At 42.4% G+C, this 14,086-nt stretch overlaps 1 protein-coding gene across 4 annotated transcripts in view; it reads right to left on the reverse strand.

Annotated features, from left to right (window-relative positions):
- The window catches only part of myo5b (myosin VB), a 50,782-nt gene extending 37,022 nt beyond the window's left edge, over positions 1–13,760 (reverse strand). For 2 of the 4 annotated variants that reach the window (XM_080874725.1, XM_080874727.1), the window contains exons 1-2: positions 13,622–13,740; positions 8,776–9,308 (exon numbers count right to left, since the gene is read on the reverse strand). In XM_080874725.1, coding sequence (XP_080730851.1) covers positions 8,776–8,802 — 27 coding nt within the window. In that variant the 5' untranslated portion in view covers positions 8,803–9,308; positions 13,622–13,740. Of the gene's footprint in view, positions 1–8,775; positions 9,309–13,621 lie in introns of all 4 variants that reach the window. The other 2 variants (XM_080874724.1, XM_080874726.1) reach the window with 1 other exon arrangement.
- Positions 13,761–14,086: the final 326 nt, after the last annotated feature.

Genomic DNA, 14,086 nt, shown 5'->3' on the forward strand with positions numbered 1-14,086 from the left:
AACAGCTGCTGGATTCAACTCCATGTTCAAACAATGTTACATCTACCCGCAGAAATGCACAACAGAGAAACTGCACAGCTCCAGCATCATGCTAAAGCTCTCTTCCACATCTTTACAAAATTTAAAGCTGTGGCTCAGACTCAGAAAGCATCTGTGTAAAAACAAATACAGCAGGTCTGATTTCTGAACGAAGCTGGGTTTAACTCTATCTCAGACTTTGTTTTCCTTCTGTGAGTCAGAAACGTGGACGGACTTGACATTCCGCTGCTGTGCTTTGTTTTGGGGGAGGGTTTAGGGAAAGAAGAGGACCAGCAGTGGAGGACAAGTACAGGTTTGGAATAAAAGACGAGCCTGCAGGGGAAGTGAAGGTGTTGGATTAGCACACACAAAGACCTGAAATGGCTCTGAGTCACGGGGCAGAGTTCACAGGCTGGTATTTCACTCTGAGCCTCTAACCTGAAGAATGAGTTTGTCTGTTTCTACATGCACAGATCAGGTTTCCATTCAGAGCTGCACAGGTGAGCGAAGTCTCCGCCCAGTGACGTGTCAGCACGGTGACATCAGCCCCAGGGTGAGTGCTGGGTGTGTCCTGCAGGAAGAAACAATACGACCTGTCGAGGAACTTTGACCTGCACTGAAAGCTCAGAGAGAAGAGAGGCCGAAGGTCGTACATATCAAACATTCACCCTGACAAAGCACATTACGACACTGCGTGTCCTTCTAATGTTCTCTAATCACACACTAGTGTGGTGCTAAAGCTAAAGGGAGTCTCCCTTATTGTTGCTACAGGAAAACGTCCTCTGAGGTTAGGCAATAAAGCACCACACATATACAAACACAGAGACAACAGCTGCTGACGTGATCCACAGTTCAAGCTCAGCAGGAGTGAGAGACTTCAGGTTCAGTACTTTGGTCCATTAACTTTTCAGTTGTGATTGGACTGTTTCAATGACATCACCCTGCATCATGCAGGTGGGAAAAACCCAATATGACTTCAGTGTTTCCATCAACTAAATGCAAAACCGTCTCACCGCGAGCACCTTTCAGTGGAAGTGAGGCAGCAGAGGTTCCCCTGACCAGCTCACCTCCTGGGTGTTTTGGCCTTTTCCAACTCGGAAAAAGCCCAGGAGAATGCCTCACTGTTCAGAAGAGCTGGAGGAGATTGGTGGGCATGGCGGGAGTGGGAGTCCTGCGTATTTCTGTTCAGACTGCTACCCCAAGACTTGTTTAGAAAATGGGCGGATGGACATCCTCAACTAGGGCTACATCCACACTAGCCCAGATAACTTTGAAAACTGCGTTTTTGTATAAAAACGCTCCGCATCCACACTTTCGTTTCCAGATGTTTTCACAGAGTTGTGCGTCCACATTGAAACGGACGAAAACGCTCACGTTCCAGTACTGCGCATGTGTGAAACGCAAGAAGATTCGGCCTGCCTCATTTCTGTCTGCCGTTTATTTACTTTCCAGCTCTTTGAAACATCGCGGCAAAATGTTGAAGAAAAGCACCGTTTTTAAATGGACTAACATGAGGTGGAGTTGTTGCTGCGAGTAACACAAAAGTACAAAGTTGCAAAAGCGAGTGAGAATTAAAGAATTTGAAGAAAAGCTCTCTGGAGCATGTACAGACTGATATTAATCTTTAATAGGACTGTAAAAACAGAGCAAGCAAAACAACTGCTGTATAATGCCCTCTGATAATGCCTTAGTGTAATTGGTCACATGACTGCATCACATGACTAAAATGCGTCATCGGACCCACAACTCTGAAAACGACTGAAAACGCTAGTGTGGACGCAGAGTGTTTTCAGACGAAAACACCGTTTTCAAATCTATCCGGGCTAGTGTGGATGTAGCCTATGATGACAATGTTTCAGTGTCTATCACACCGCTCATAGAGGGTCGTATGATAGGGCAGTGGTTCCCAGACTTTTTTTGCTGGGCCCCCCTTTGTTTTACAAGAAAAATCTTCGCCCCTCCCCGCACAAACACATCCTCCAACCACACACATCCATATTTTGTTTTCAAACTGCATTGCGTTCATTTCACACCTCAAACAAACAAAAGTAAACTGCAATAAATTACAGGTAGCAATATAATAAACTACTAACTCTTTTATGCTACGTCCACACCTACACGGGTATTTTTTGAAAATGCAGCTGTTTTTATGCGTTTGGGTCTTTTGTAAACGGTGTTTCGAATCACCGAAAACACAGATTTTTTTAAAACTCAATTTTTGCGTTTACGAGGAATACAGAGTTCGTCACGCAACGTTAAAGGTATGTGCCTTTTTTCACGTCACGCTGTGCGCCACATTATTGTTTACATGAGATGAATTGCAGAATGGCAGATAGAGACAAAATACTGTTAATCTGACTATCTGCAGGTTTTACAGCTTACATATACACGCAGTTACTGTCCCTCCATTTAGAAAGGCAGAGGCACGGTGTGATTATTTTACATGTAGTTGTTGTTGTTTTTTTTCAATGTGTAATAATATTCAACATTGCTATCAATACATTTTTCAAAAAATGCCTCTCTGTGGAAAATCGGTTCAAAAAACAAACAGCTGTGGGATCCTGTTTGTCCGCGATTTGAACCGAGGGAACAAATCGTGGCAGGATCAGCCTGATATTATTTGTATCCAGCTGTAACTTTACTGTATAAAGAGCTAACATCTCCAAAATGTCAGGAGTAGTTAGTCAATACAACAAGTGTTTGTGAACTAAAAATCAAGAATGTGGGATACTGTTTGTCCGTGATTTGGAGAGTCCAGCGCTGCTCCCGACGCAGGGAAAACTAATTCTGTCGCAGAGACCTAACTTGGCACTTGTGTAGGTGAAGCCAAAGGGAAGATCTGCTTCACCATATTTTCTAGTCTTTGGCTTGGAAGGTTGGTTTGGAAACATATTTGGTGATGCTTCATCTCTGCGTTTGTGTGGGAGCCCTGTCAAAAGCCTGTCCATTATGCTAGCAGTGTCAAAGCGTTCTTTTTTTCCCCTTTTCTTTTCATACAGCACCCCCCCCGCTATGGTTCTGTGATAGGGGGTCTGTATGCATTATCATAGGATCTCCCTTACGATATAAAGCATATACAATACATAAACCTTGAGGCGTCTGTCGTTGTGATTTGAGGCTCTATCGATAAAATTGAATTGAACTTCTGCTTCCAGCCTCATCAGTGAGGAACAGAAGTTAGATTGGTTACAGGATTAGTGGACTCTGTTTTCAAACAACCAGCTTCCTCCACCTCAAACTCCACGCTCGGAGAAAAACATTCTAACACACAGACAAAAGTTACAGAAACCATAACCATCAGTACACCGTGAAGTGTACAGTTAATCAGCAATAACAGTTCAAACATGGTCACCTCAACTGTCAGCATTCAGCAGTTCTGCCTAATGCTAATAACAAAATTAAACTGAAAGCCTTTAATTATTATATCAAACAAACATTCACCAAGTTCAGGATCACTGGATTCTGTCACTACAAACTTAAAGGAAACATTTATGTTTGAGAAGCAAACATCAGAACAAAGAGATAATAAATCTCTTTGATAAATGCGACAGAAGTCAGATCTTTGTGTAGAAGTTTGCTCTGCCAGATTTGTTAGTTTACCTGCAGGAACGCACGTGGTAAAAATGATTGACACGCAGGTGGAGATGCCTATGACAGGCTAAACTGGACAAACGCAAACACTTAGCAGGTTAAGGTGAATGATAGTGTTAGCTTGATTGGTTTGTGACCGGAGGTGACATCATCAGTGAGCCGCCAGGGTGGAATGAGACCGTTTATTAATCATGCTCTGATCTTCATCCAAATCATCCAAAGACAGGTGGAAACTCTTCTTATCAGGCCCCCATTGAAGTGGGCGGGGTTCTGACAAGAAGAGTTTCCACCTGTCATCTTTCTGGATGGGTTATGTGAGTGAACATGGCTCTCTGCTGGCAGAATGTAGGGATCTACAGACGCTCCATCCACCTGCAGAGAGGGTCTGTTGGCAGGCTGAGGCAGTGTCCAAAACATAAATCAAAAAATATTTTAGTTTTTAAATACTTAAGTGCACTTGATTCATCTAAGAGTTCACCTGCATTTTGTTTATAATATGTGAGACAGGTGAGTGCAGAGGTTTAGTGCTAATCACAGACACATTCATGAGTCTTCAGGGTTTCTGTGAGCTGGACAGCACGCTCCATTCATCCAGCAGCTGCAGCGCTAGCCGAGCGCTGACAGCAGTGGGAACCAGAGAGCTGCAGCTCAGGAGGAGAGAGATGCAGTCTGTTTGTTTCCTGCTTCCTCACAGACCCACAGCAACATGTAAATCCACCAGCAGGACAGCTCCACCCACATTTATCAGAAATCACACAGACTTCTTTCCGGATACAAATAATTACCTGCATGTGTAACAGTCTGTTATTAACTGCTTCAAAACAGCAGACCAATAAATACATTTAACAGCTGGAATAGCTGACTGACAAAACCCCAAACAGCAGAACTGAGTGAGACAGACGCCGGCTCTGGAAGGGTTTATGTCACATTATTAAAAAAAAGAAATAAAAAATACTCGACTCCAGGGAAAAAAATGAAAATAAACCCACAATGCCTAATGAACAAAACTCTGAATCACTAAATATTGAGGTGCAGACAGACTCAACATTTTGTAATGAAGACAGCAAACATAACAAAGCTGCTTCATCACCTCAGCGGAAAAAACTCCAGCCACAACCAGCACCAGAAAGATTTAATGAGAACTATTAATATTCACCAATGAACAAAAGAAAAATGATCAAAACATCAAAAATATCGATTCTGAGTCCCAAGAGTCAAAGTTAATATGAGATGTGTGGCCTACTTTAGTTTGCCAATGATAATAAATAAATTACTGACATGGCAAAATAAATGCGTGAAACTGAGTCTGTCATCTTTCCAGAATCTTTATCCCTGTGACCCCTGACCCTTCGGTACCTGATGCAGGAACTCAGTATTTTTGATTTTACAATCTGTAGTGCGAAGATGCAGCTTCCTCAGAGATGGAAGGATCCAAAATACCAGTAATGTAAATTCATAAAGACTTTCAGACTTCTTGTTTTAGGTCATTATGGAGCCATAATCACGTAATCAGCTGGTCAATACAGCTTAGTGGGAAATGACTGAGCTGCTAGAGAGAACAACAAGCATACAAAAACAGAATAATAAAAGTCCGACATGGAGCGAAGTCACTGCTGCCCTGATCATCAAAGTGCGAGAAAAAGGAGAGAACCGTCCGAGTTTAAACCGCAGCTCTCTGGATTCTGGAAGACACTCTGACCACTTGGTGATCAACAATTGTTAAGATTAATCAGATTGTCAATCAGATGAATGAGTAAAGAAACTCGTCCCACTGCAGGCCTGATCTGCTCTGACTCAGCAGCCTCAGCAGAGTCCTGGATCTGAGTCCAGCAGATTCCCACTAGACCAGCATCACTCTGAGATCACCCTGATAACACAAACCCTCTTGGAGAGCCCAGCAATCATGACTCAGCTGAGCACAGGTGGAGCTGCAGGTGGAAACCCTCCCCCCAAATACCAGATTACTCAGTCTGATGAGGTTCAAAGTGGCCCCACTTAATGAAGCGGACCACCGAGCCCAGGAGGAGGATTACAGATCAGAGCTGACTCACAGATAGAGACACACACGCACACACACACACACACACACACACACACACAGTCAGAAATCTGCGTCTGATTCTAATCTGAAACATACGCTCACGCTGTCCTCGGAGCAGAGCTGCGACTAACGAGCTGTAATTAATCTCAGCTAATCCCGGCATGCACAGCAGAAGACGACGACTTCTCCTGAGTGAGTCTCCATCATTCAATCCAACCGCTCCTCCTCTGCAGGGTGGCAGGGGGGTGGGGTTGCATGGTGCCTGTCCTCGCTGGCTTTGGGTGATCACATCTAAACAGTGGCAGTTTCTCAGACAGGGGTTAAAAAGAGAGGTTACAGCTGAATGTGAAGGATGTAGAAAAGTGCTGCTGTCAGAAATGTTCAGAAATGACTGAACTTCACTGTTTGTAAAACAATATTAGACATGACCGACTGAAAGCTGAATGGACTTCAGGGTTACGCCTGCACGTGTGTTGTTATTTAGTTTTTACTTTTCAGTTTTGGTTCCATTCCAGAGATGTCGTGATTTTTTTGGTTTATATTTTGATAGTTTCTGTTAATTTTTACGATGTGATTGGTATTTGTAAGACTGAAAGAAAGCCGGTGCTCCTAATCTCAGGGGCAGCGATCTAAGCAGAGAAGCCCACCCTCCTCCTCCACCCTTTCTAAGCCAGCAGGAAGATATAATCTCTGCAGTGTCCTGGTCTGTCCTGGGGTGTCCTCCCCGATACATGAAAAATAACACCGTGGAGGTGAACAGGAGGCGTGCTGGTCAGATGATTTAGCCGCTTCAACTGCCTCCTTTCAGTGTAGAGGAGCAGCAGCTGTACTCAGCAGCACGTACACATGGACAAGCTTCACAGATCTCACTGTTACTGCTGCAGGAACACAGACTCTGTGCCCACAGGTTAAACATGTGAACAGGTGTGATGACAGGTGTGATGACAGGTGTGCACCTCTCTCCTGTCCTCTGAACATACCTACAGTCTGCCGTCATTATTTACAGTTAGCTTTTTAAAATCTAGCTGATCCAGCGTCCAGCCTACAGGTGCTGCTGCAGCTCATTTCCCCCTTTTTTCTCCCAATTATGACGCCTTTAAAATGAGGTTTTCATCCTGACACCAACATCTGTTACAACAACTGTCGCAGTCAGAGTTTGTGACGTCACATAAATTAAAAATGATGAAAGAAAAGTGTTTCAGTGACTCAAAACAACATAAAACATGGAAACTTCCAAATGTGCTTTTTAGTTAGAAGCTACAGCTATATAAAAATGAACTGTGGAAACGTCCCAGCAACACAATTTGAAGATGTAGGCTAACTTTAGCCTATAGTCTTACCTAACCTAAGCTGCTAACTTCTCACAGATCCTGCTGTCACTTCCTCACAGTTCACATGAAATTTTGCTTCAGTTCAAACTGAAAGGTCCAAAAGTCAAAGTGAGTTTGGTGCAGAAGAGCTCTACAAAATAACGACAGTTAAAAGTACGTCTGGTGTCAGAGTCAAGGCCATCATTATCAACAGCATGTAATAAAAGGAAGTATCATCAGATTAAAGTTGGCTTCTGAGTTACTTTCTTCTCGTAACAGCATGAGGAAGAAGACTCACTGAACTCCAGCACAGAGAATAAAGCCGAGACCAAGATCACAAAACAAAACGTCCTCACATTTTAAAAGCTTTAACTCTCATCTCTCACAGAAAGATCTCAGAAAAAAAAAGAACAAAAGTAAACTCATAACTTTCCCCCTGCTGTGAACGCTGACGTAACAAGACACTTTTCTGCCTGATTACAGTGGTCCAGGAGACGGTACAGACTGAAGGACTACAGGTGGGACTACAGTGAGTTCTGCTGCAGGAGGAAGCTCATTTAGTCTTTGCGTCTCAGATTTCAGACAGCCTGATTGAGCAGAGGTTTCACTCAAGCTGAGGTGAGGTTAACAAGTTCATGAACATTCAAACAGGTTCCTGCTGAGTTAATAAAGAGTCACAGATTAGACTGGAAGCAAAGCTCAGATTAAAGAGTAGAACACAACTGAGTCCAATCCTCGAATCAAAGAAATCCAACCATCAGAGGATGAACGGAGCCTGGCCTGACTGAACCCACAACACTGCTGAATCCTACAATCCCCACAATGCATTAGAGTCTCTCTGCTTTTATCCTTTTTTTTTTTTTAATTTTGTTTTGTTTTGGTCTGGGCATTTTCTTCCTGTTGCTCATCAGCTGTTTTATGTTTTTATTCTCTCTCCCATTTCTGCCTGTCGGTTTATGATGCTGAAGAAAATTAAGTTGGAAGACAAACAACAAATTTAATGATCTGACTGCATGTGTGTGTGCGAGTGTGTGTGTGGCTGAAGGATGAAGACATTAGATAAGACAATGGCTTCATCTCTGATTTTCTTTTGTTGCTCATTGTAGAAAACGAGCTTTAATCATTAATCACTGACGTGCAGGTGAGCAGATGATGGGCTGTCAGTGATCTGAGTGATGAATCATCAGAGAGTGTAATAATGCTGCTTTTCCAGGCTGATAACAGGTTCAAACAACCAGCAGAAAACCAGCTTCCGGTCTCGCTCTGAAGGTTTATTCAACCAGTGATAATGCCCTGATCACAGAAACCGTCCAGCACGGCCTCACAGACAGCCTGAGTCCTGTGAACCACTCTGAAATCCAACACGGGTCCTTTCTAACTCAAATCTGCGCCTCCTGCACCTGTCCGCTCAGCCGCACGCAAGACTCCTTTCAAAAATTAGCCATTTTACACTAAAGTGTGCACTCTGTGGAATTTCTGAGGAAAAATCTCTTTAGTTTGCGTTATCCAGGCTTTACCTGTTCTTCTCTTACATTCAGGCCAAATAATCACATATAGCTCCAACGTTACTTCACTCTCCACCCGCAGCGCCATGAACTAATGTTCCAACACTAAGTCCCAACAGGTGACTCATCTCTTTAAAATCTGAATAAACACCGTGCTGTCTGGTTTGTGTGTCGGGTGTAACATAAATCATCCTCAGAGTTTAGTGCAGGTGAGTCCTGAGCGTCTAAAGGCGACGTAAGTGACGGGGTTCGGGCTGGAGCTGCTCCAGCAGGTGCGCGTTTGTCTGTTCCAGGTGAAAAGTAAACTCACCTTCGTGTACAGCTCGTTCACGGACATCGTGCCTCCCCGGTGGATCAAACTACACTAATAAGCTCCTCTTGTGTCCATTAATGATCCATTAGAGTCCCTCTGCGCTCCGGTTCGGTCCTAAACCAGCAGAGACTTTCCAGTGCGCATGCCCCGCAGCAGGTGTCTGGCCGAGTTTCGGTCACTTTGTTCGGTGTAGCGTCGGTCCGAAGGAGCGCGCTCCCGCTGCTGTTTCCTCCGGTAAAAACGAACCCTCGGGTACTTCAGGGTAAACTCAGAGCCGATGAAAAGGGTTCTAACCGGAAGAAGGATCCCGAAATCCAGAAAAACGGAAACGAAAAGCCTGAAGCGACCCGCAGGTGGAGGGAGGGAGGAGGCCTGTTCTTCCTGACAGCCGTGTTTTCCCCACACTGCCCGCTGATTGGCTGATCCCTGGCTCCAAGCCAGGTTTCAACCACACACACACATACATACACACACTACGCAGGGTGCTTCAACATGAGGCGTGGATCCCCACAGAGGGTCCTGAGAGAAACCTGGAGGGTCCATTTAAAAAAAAAAAAAATTCCCAAGTTAACATTTTATTTGAATTTCTATGAATACCATCCCTGTAAAAGTATTAACACTATGACAGCATCTCCAAAATTCACTGCCTCACACAGTCAGACCTGGTAGGGGAGACCGGGGATAGTTGTAACATTTTTGATATTTCTGTCTGTAAATTGGAGCTCTTTTAAGGTAGTGGATTCAAAATGTAATGCAAAGTATTTACATGTCTCTGCTATTAAATAGTGCAGCTATTTTCTCTGCAGCACAATTACTCATTGCATGATATGGTCTCAAACACGAAGAGTGAAATGTTACAATTAACCCCATAGTCTGGGTTAGTTGTAACATATCCTGGGGTAAAATGTAACACAATGAAATAAGGGTACTAACAAAACATTAACATGTAATCTTTGTTTATTCAACACATGAATGCACTTACATCCATTTATGTAGCTCTGTGTGTGTGTGTGACAGAATGCAGAAATCTAGCTTTTGAACATATTCCAACCCCCCAAAAAAGACAAATTATGGAATTTTCTGAAACTGAATATTTCATTAATTTTGGTTGGTCTTCCTTGAGTTTGGCCTCATTGGCTCAGTGGGCATTATAACCTACAACTCTTGCACCAATTTTGAGCATAACAATGAAGCTGAAAAAATGTAGTTGTTCACCAGCATCGCAATTCCATTACTTTTTATCATGGCTTACCTTGGTGTGGTTTGCAAAGTGCTTCAGAAAGATGAGGAAATCTGTTTCTTGCACCCATCCTGACTTATTTCCACTACCAGTACTTCCTACTGGTCCATCTCTGACACAGAGGTCTGCATAATGTATGTGTGGGAACACAAACAGTGGAGGAATTGTGTTGCCAATGGCATTACCGCATATACAAATGCGACCAGTGAACCTCTCTCTGCTGATGTCGTTGCCCCAACTTGTTTAATATAAGTTAAAGTAATAGTGTGGTAAGTTGTAACATCTGCATTATTGTTACAACTAACCCAGACTGTTGCTGTTACAACTGACCCAGACTCCTATAGCCATGAACTAGCTAACATTACAGCCAACGGCTAAAACATTAGCACTAAAGACCTACACAGAATATATCCCCATAGACATACAAATAACACAATTTAAGTTTGATGAGTTTAACTGCAAAGCAGATAATGCTATTAGAAATTGAAATAAAGTAGAAAAACTTACTTTTTGGCATACAAATTACTTTTTTTCATGTTAAATTGTCTGTGTTTGACAAAATGTGCTGATTTTTCACATGTGATAGCAGAACTGAATTGGGCATGCACAGGATGAGTCACATCATTTGAAACTTAGCCCTGATTGGAGAAACTGGAAGTGTTACAACTGACCCACGTTACAACTATCCCCGGTCTCCCCTACAGATCTACAAGACTGATTCTGTTTGTGGATCCAGTGGAAATTGGCATCAATTCCACTGCCTGTTTATTCCAGTATATAGAATTATTTGTATGGGTCTAGGTGAATGGAGCGAAACCACTAAAATAATCCCACCTGCTTCTCTAAACTAAAGTCCCACTTTTATTTCACTTATTGCAAATCCAGCATCAATCATCTGTATGAACTGTAATAAAACAACATATATGACTTGCAGTCTTTCTCACGGTAATTCAGAGCCATCTATGGAGCAGGAAGGAAACCTCCAAGTTATGAGAAGTTCATTGGTAACATAAATACATAAAACAAAAACATACTTTTTTCTGCCTTCTCTCCGATATTCTTCCACTATTCACCAAATTTTGTATATATTATAATCAAATGACCTCTAAAAACCTAAAACTTCTTTTCTGTGATTAGCTGACACACCTTTGTGGGTGTGGCCACTTTAATGGTCAAACATCTGTAATTCTTTAATATTTCATCTAGTTGCAACCAAATCTGTTTATAAAGGTCAATATTCCAAATGCAAACTACTGACCTTGTACCAGTTTTACCACTAAGGGATGCTAATTCAATAGTAAATAAAACAATATAAACAGCAATTAGTTGAATATAATAAAAAAAAGTAAAAAATATAATTAAAAACAAACAAAACGAAATTGGTGGTCTAAGTAAGCATTGCAAAATATTGGAATTGTGGTGCTGTCACAATAGCACCATCATTTGGTCGATAAGAGAACTACCCTCAGAGGAACTTTGATTTTGTATTTTTAATCTTTCTTTTGTTTTGTTTTTTGATTATCTTTTCATGAAGGCTTCAGAATGACAACCAGAATGTCAAACAATCAGCCACAAAGAGAAGACGAACAGACATGAAAGCAAACAGGCTGCACACTGTGAGAATTAATCATTTAACGCTCGTCCACGCCTCCTCACCTGACAGCATTCATCCAAACGTGTCATCTCATTCTTTCCACACCTTAACCTCTTAAGCCCCAAGCCTAACTGATCTCCAGCCTTTTGCCCCCGTATCAGGGGGCGTTGGGGCTTAAGAGGCTTTGTTCCACTTCAACTCTTTGTGTTTAAATTGACCACAAAAACTGAATGCAGTGGAACCAGAAAGAGGCCAGACCAATCAAAAGTGTAATAATGAGGTGGGATGTAAATAAATCCTGTGTTAACACCTGGTGTGTACTTAAGAATTTTTATGTTTCTTTCTATTTTTAAATGCAAATCATGTACTTTATAAATCTACGGAGCCCCGCAGGGGACATGGGAGAAAAAAAAATTAAGACGGACTTTTGCGAGATCTCGCAAAACTATCTCGGGATCTCGCAAAACTTTTGTGAGATCTCGCAAAAGTTTTAGCCGCATTCTTCCCGTTAGCTTCGAGCTAACGGGAGGTCGAGACCTACTACAGCCGGGAGGAATCGTGCCTCGACTCGTGTCTCGACCTCCCGGTCGGCTTCGAGCCGGCGTCCGAAGAATGCGGCTAAAAGTTTTGCGAGATCTCGCAAAAGTCTGTCTTAATTTTTTTTTCTCCCATGTCCCCTGCGGCGCTCCGTATAAATCCATTTATTTTACACTGTAGGCTGAAACCAGCAAACATGTCACACCAGCTGTAATCCTGTAACCTGTAACCTGTGTGTGTCAGTTAGCCTGCAAAAAAACAAACACAAACAAAACACCATTAAACCTTATTTTGGGATAAAGCCTTCAAACCTCTGAAGCTTGTAGACTAAAGACTGTGTAGTTTTTATGTCTTGGTGATCACTGATGTGGAATTTCTGTTATTACTGTTAATTCAGTCTTTTAAATAACTGCCAGGAGGAATTTCCTAGACTGTGGCAAGAAGAAGCATCAGCCTGCACAGCTGCAGTTCCCCTAATGGCCACTTGAGACTCCAGCATTGAGTCAGTCCCCATAGTCTCCCATGTTAAAATGGTTGGCTTTACTGCAGAAATAACATGTTTACAGGCTGATACAGGAAACTGTTTTGTTACTACAACCTATTTCATCCTTGCTGACTTTGTGAAGATCGCCAAAATTCAAGGAATGTAACTTAGTGCTAACATGCTAACTAGCATTAGCTGGTCTGTTTGCACTCCACCACCTCATCTAAATGTGGTCACTCCAGAAACAAAAAGCTAACACAGCAGGATTCAAAACCAAAGGGTGCCTAAAACCAGTCTGTGCGTGAGACTTTGTAGACATAAATCTAAAAATCTGAATCTGGAGAGAAATTATGTCCTGTTATTACAGATGAAGCTACACAGTAGCATAGAAAGTAAATGAGCTCCAGTCACATTATTAAAAATATAGTACTTTTGCTTAGATTATAGTAATACTTCATCACTGAAAGAGCACTACGCTCTAAACTGCTTCAACATTTTGGGTCTTTGTCAATGTGAATGTTTTGCTTCAGTGCAGTAAGACTATCCAGCTGCAGTATGGGAAATTAGGATTTTTGGCTGCTTTCTTTGTGTCTCATTCAGGCCTCTAAGAATCCTTCAACTAACTAATTTATCCTTTTCTCTTCAGACATGTTGATAAATCTCTCACAAACAAGGTCAAACTAAAAAGTCTATCGAGCCAGAGAAGGATATTTGACCTTCATGCACCACCACCCATAACATTTATATTTCCTGTAATATCTCCTCACAGACATAAAATTTGAGAGTATAAAGCTGGTTTTACATAAAATGTTCTTATGTAAGTCAGACCTTTCCTTCTGATAACACATCAGTAAAGTGTGTCTGTTATCAGAGATGTTGTGTAATGCCGACAGGCTGATAGTGAACGTTATAGAGAATATTTTGTGTGAACATTAACCACAGATATGAGCTCTTACAGTGAGTACAGAGGCAATAACAGGTCCTTTACCTTGGAGTAGGGGTAATAATCTCCGCTCATCCTCTCCGGCTGATAAATAGATCCTCATGTGCTGAAATAAGCTGCATTAGATCCTGTGACAGTGATTGTGGGAAGCAGCAGCTCGTCTCAGACCTGTCTGAGCACAGCTATTATTCTTACTCAGCTAATGAGTCCACTCCCAAACCACTCCTTCTGCTGGTATGAGGTGTTTACCTGCACATGAGTCTGACAAGACGCCGGTCCACCCACAACAGGCTTTATCACGCTGCCACAGCCGTGAAGGCTGTGAAACACAAGCGTGAAAAAGAACAACAGAGAACTTCAACAGGCTGCACACGGAAGAAGAAATCTCACCACAGGCTGACAGTCCTGTGACTTTCATTAATGTTCCTGAACCTGTGCTCCTCTGACATCAGTGAAATATAATGTGGCACTAGCATTCATGTCACTGTTTTCCAGCCTTGTTTCATTCTG

Source organism: Rhamphochromis sp. 'chilingali' (genome assembly GCF_963969265.1).
Source record: "Rhamphochromis sp. 'chilingali' genome assembly, chromosome: 2".
In the NCBI taxonomy this organism is placed as follows: Eukaryota; Metazoa; Chordata; class Actinopteri; order Cichliformes; family Cichlidae; genus Rhamphochromis; species Rhamphochromis sp. 'chilingali'.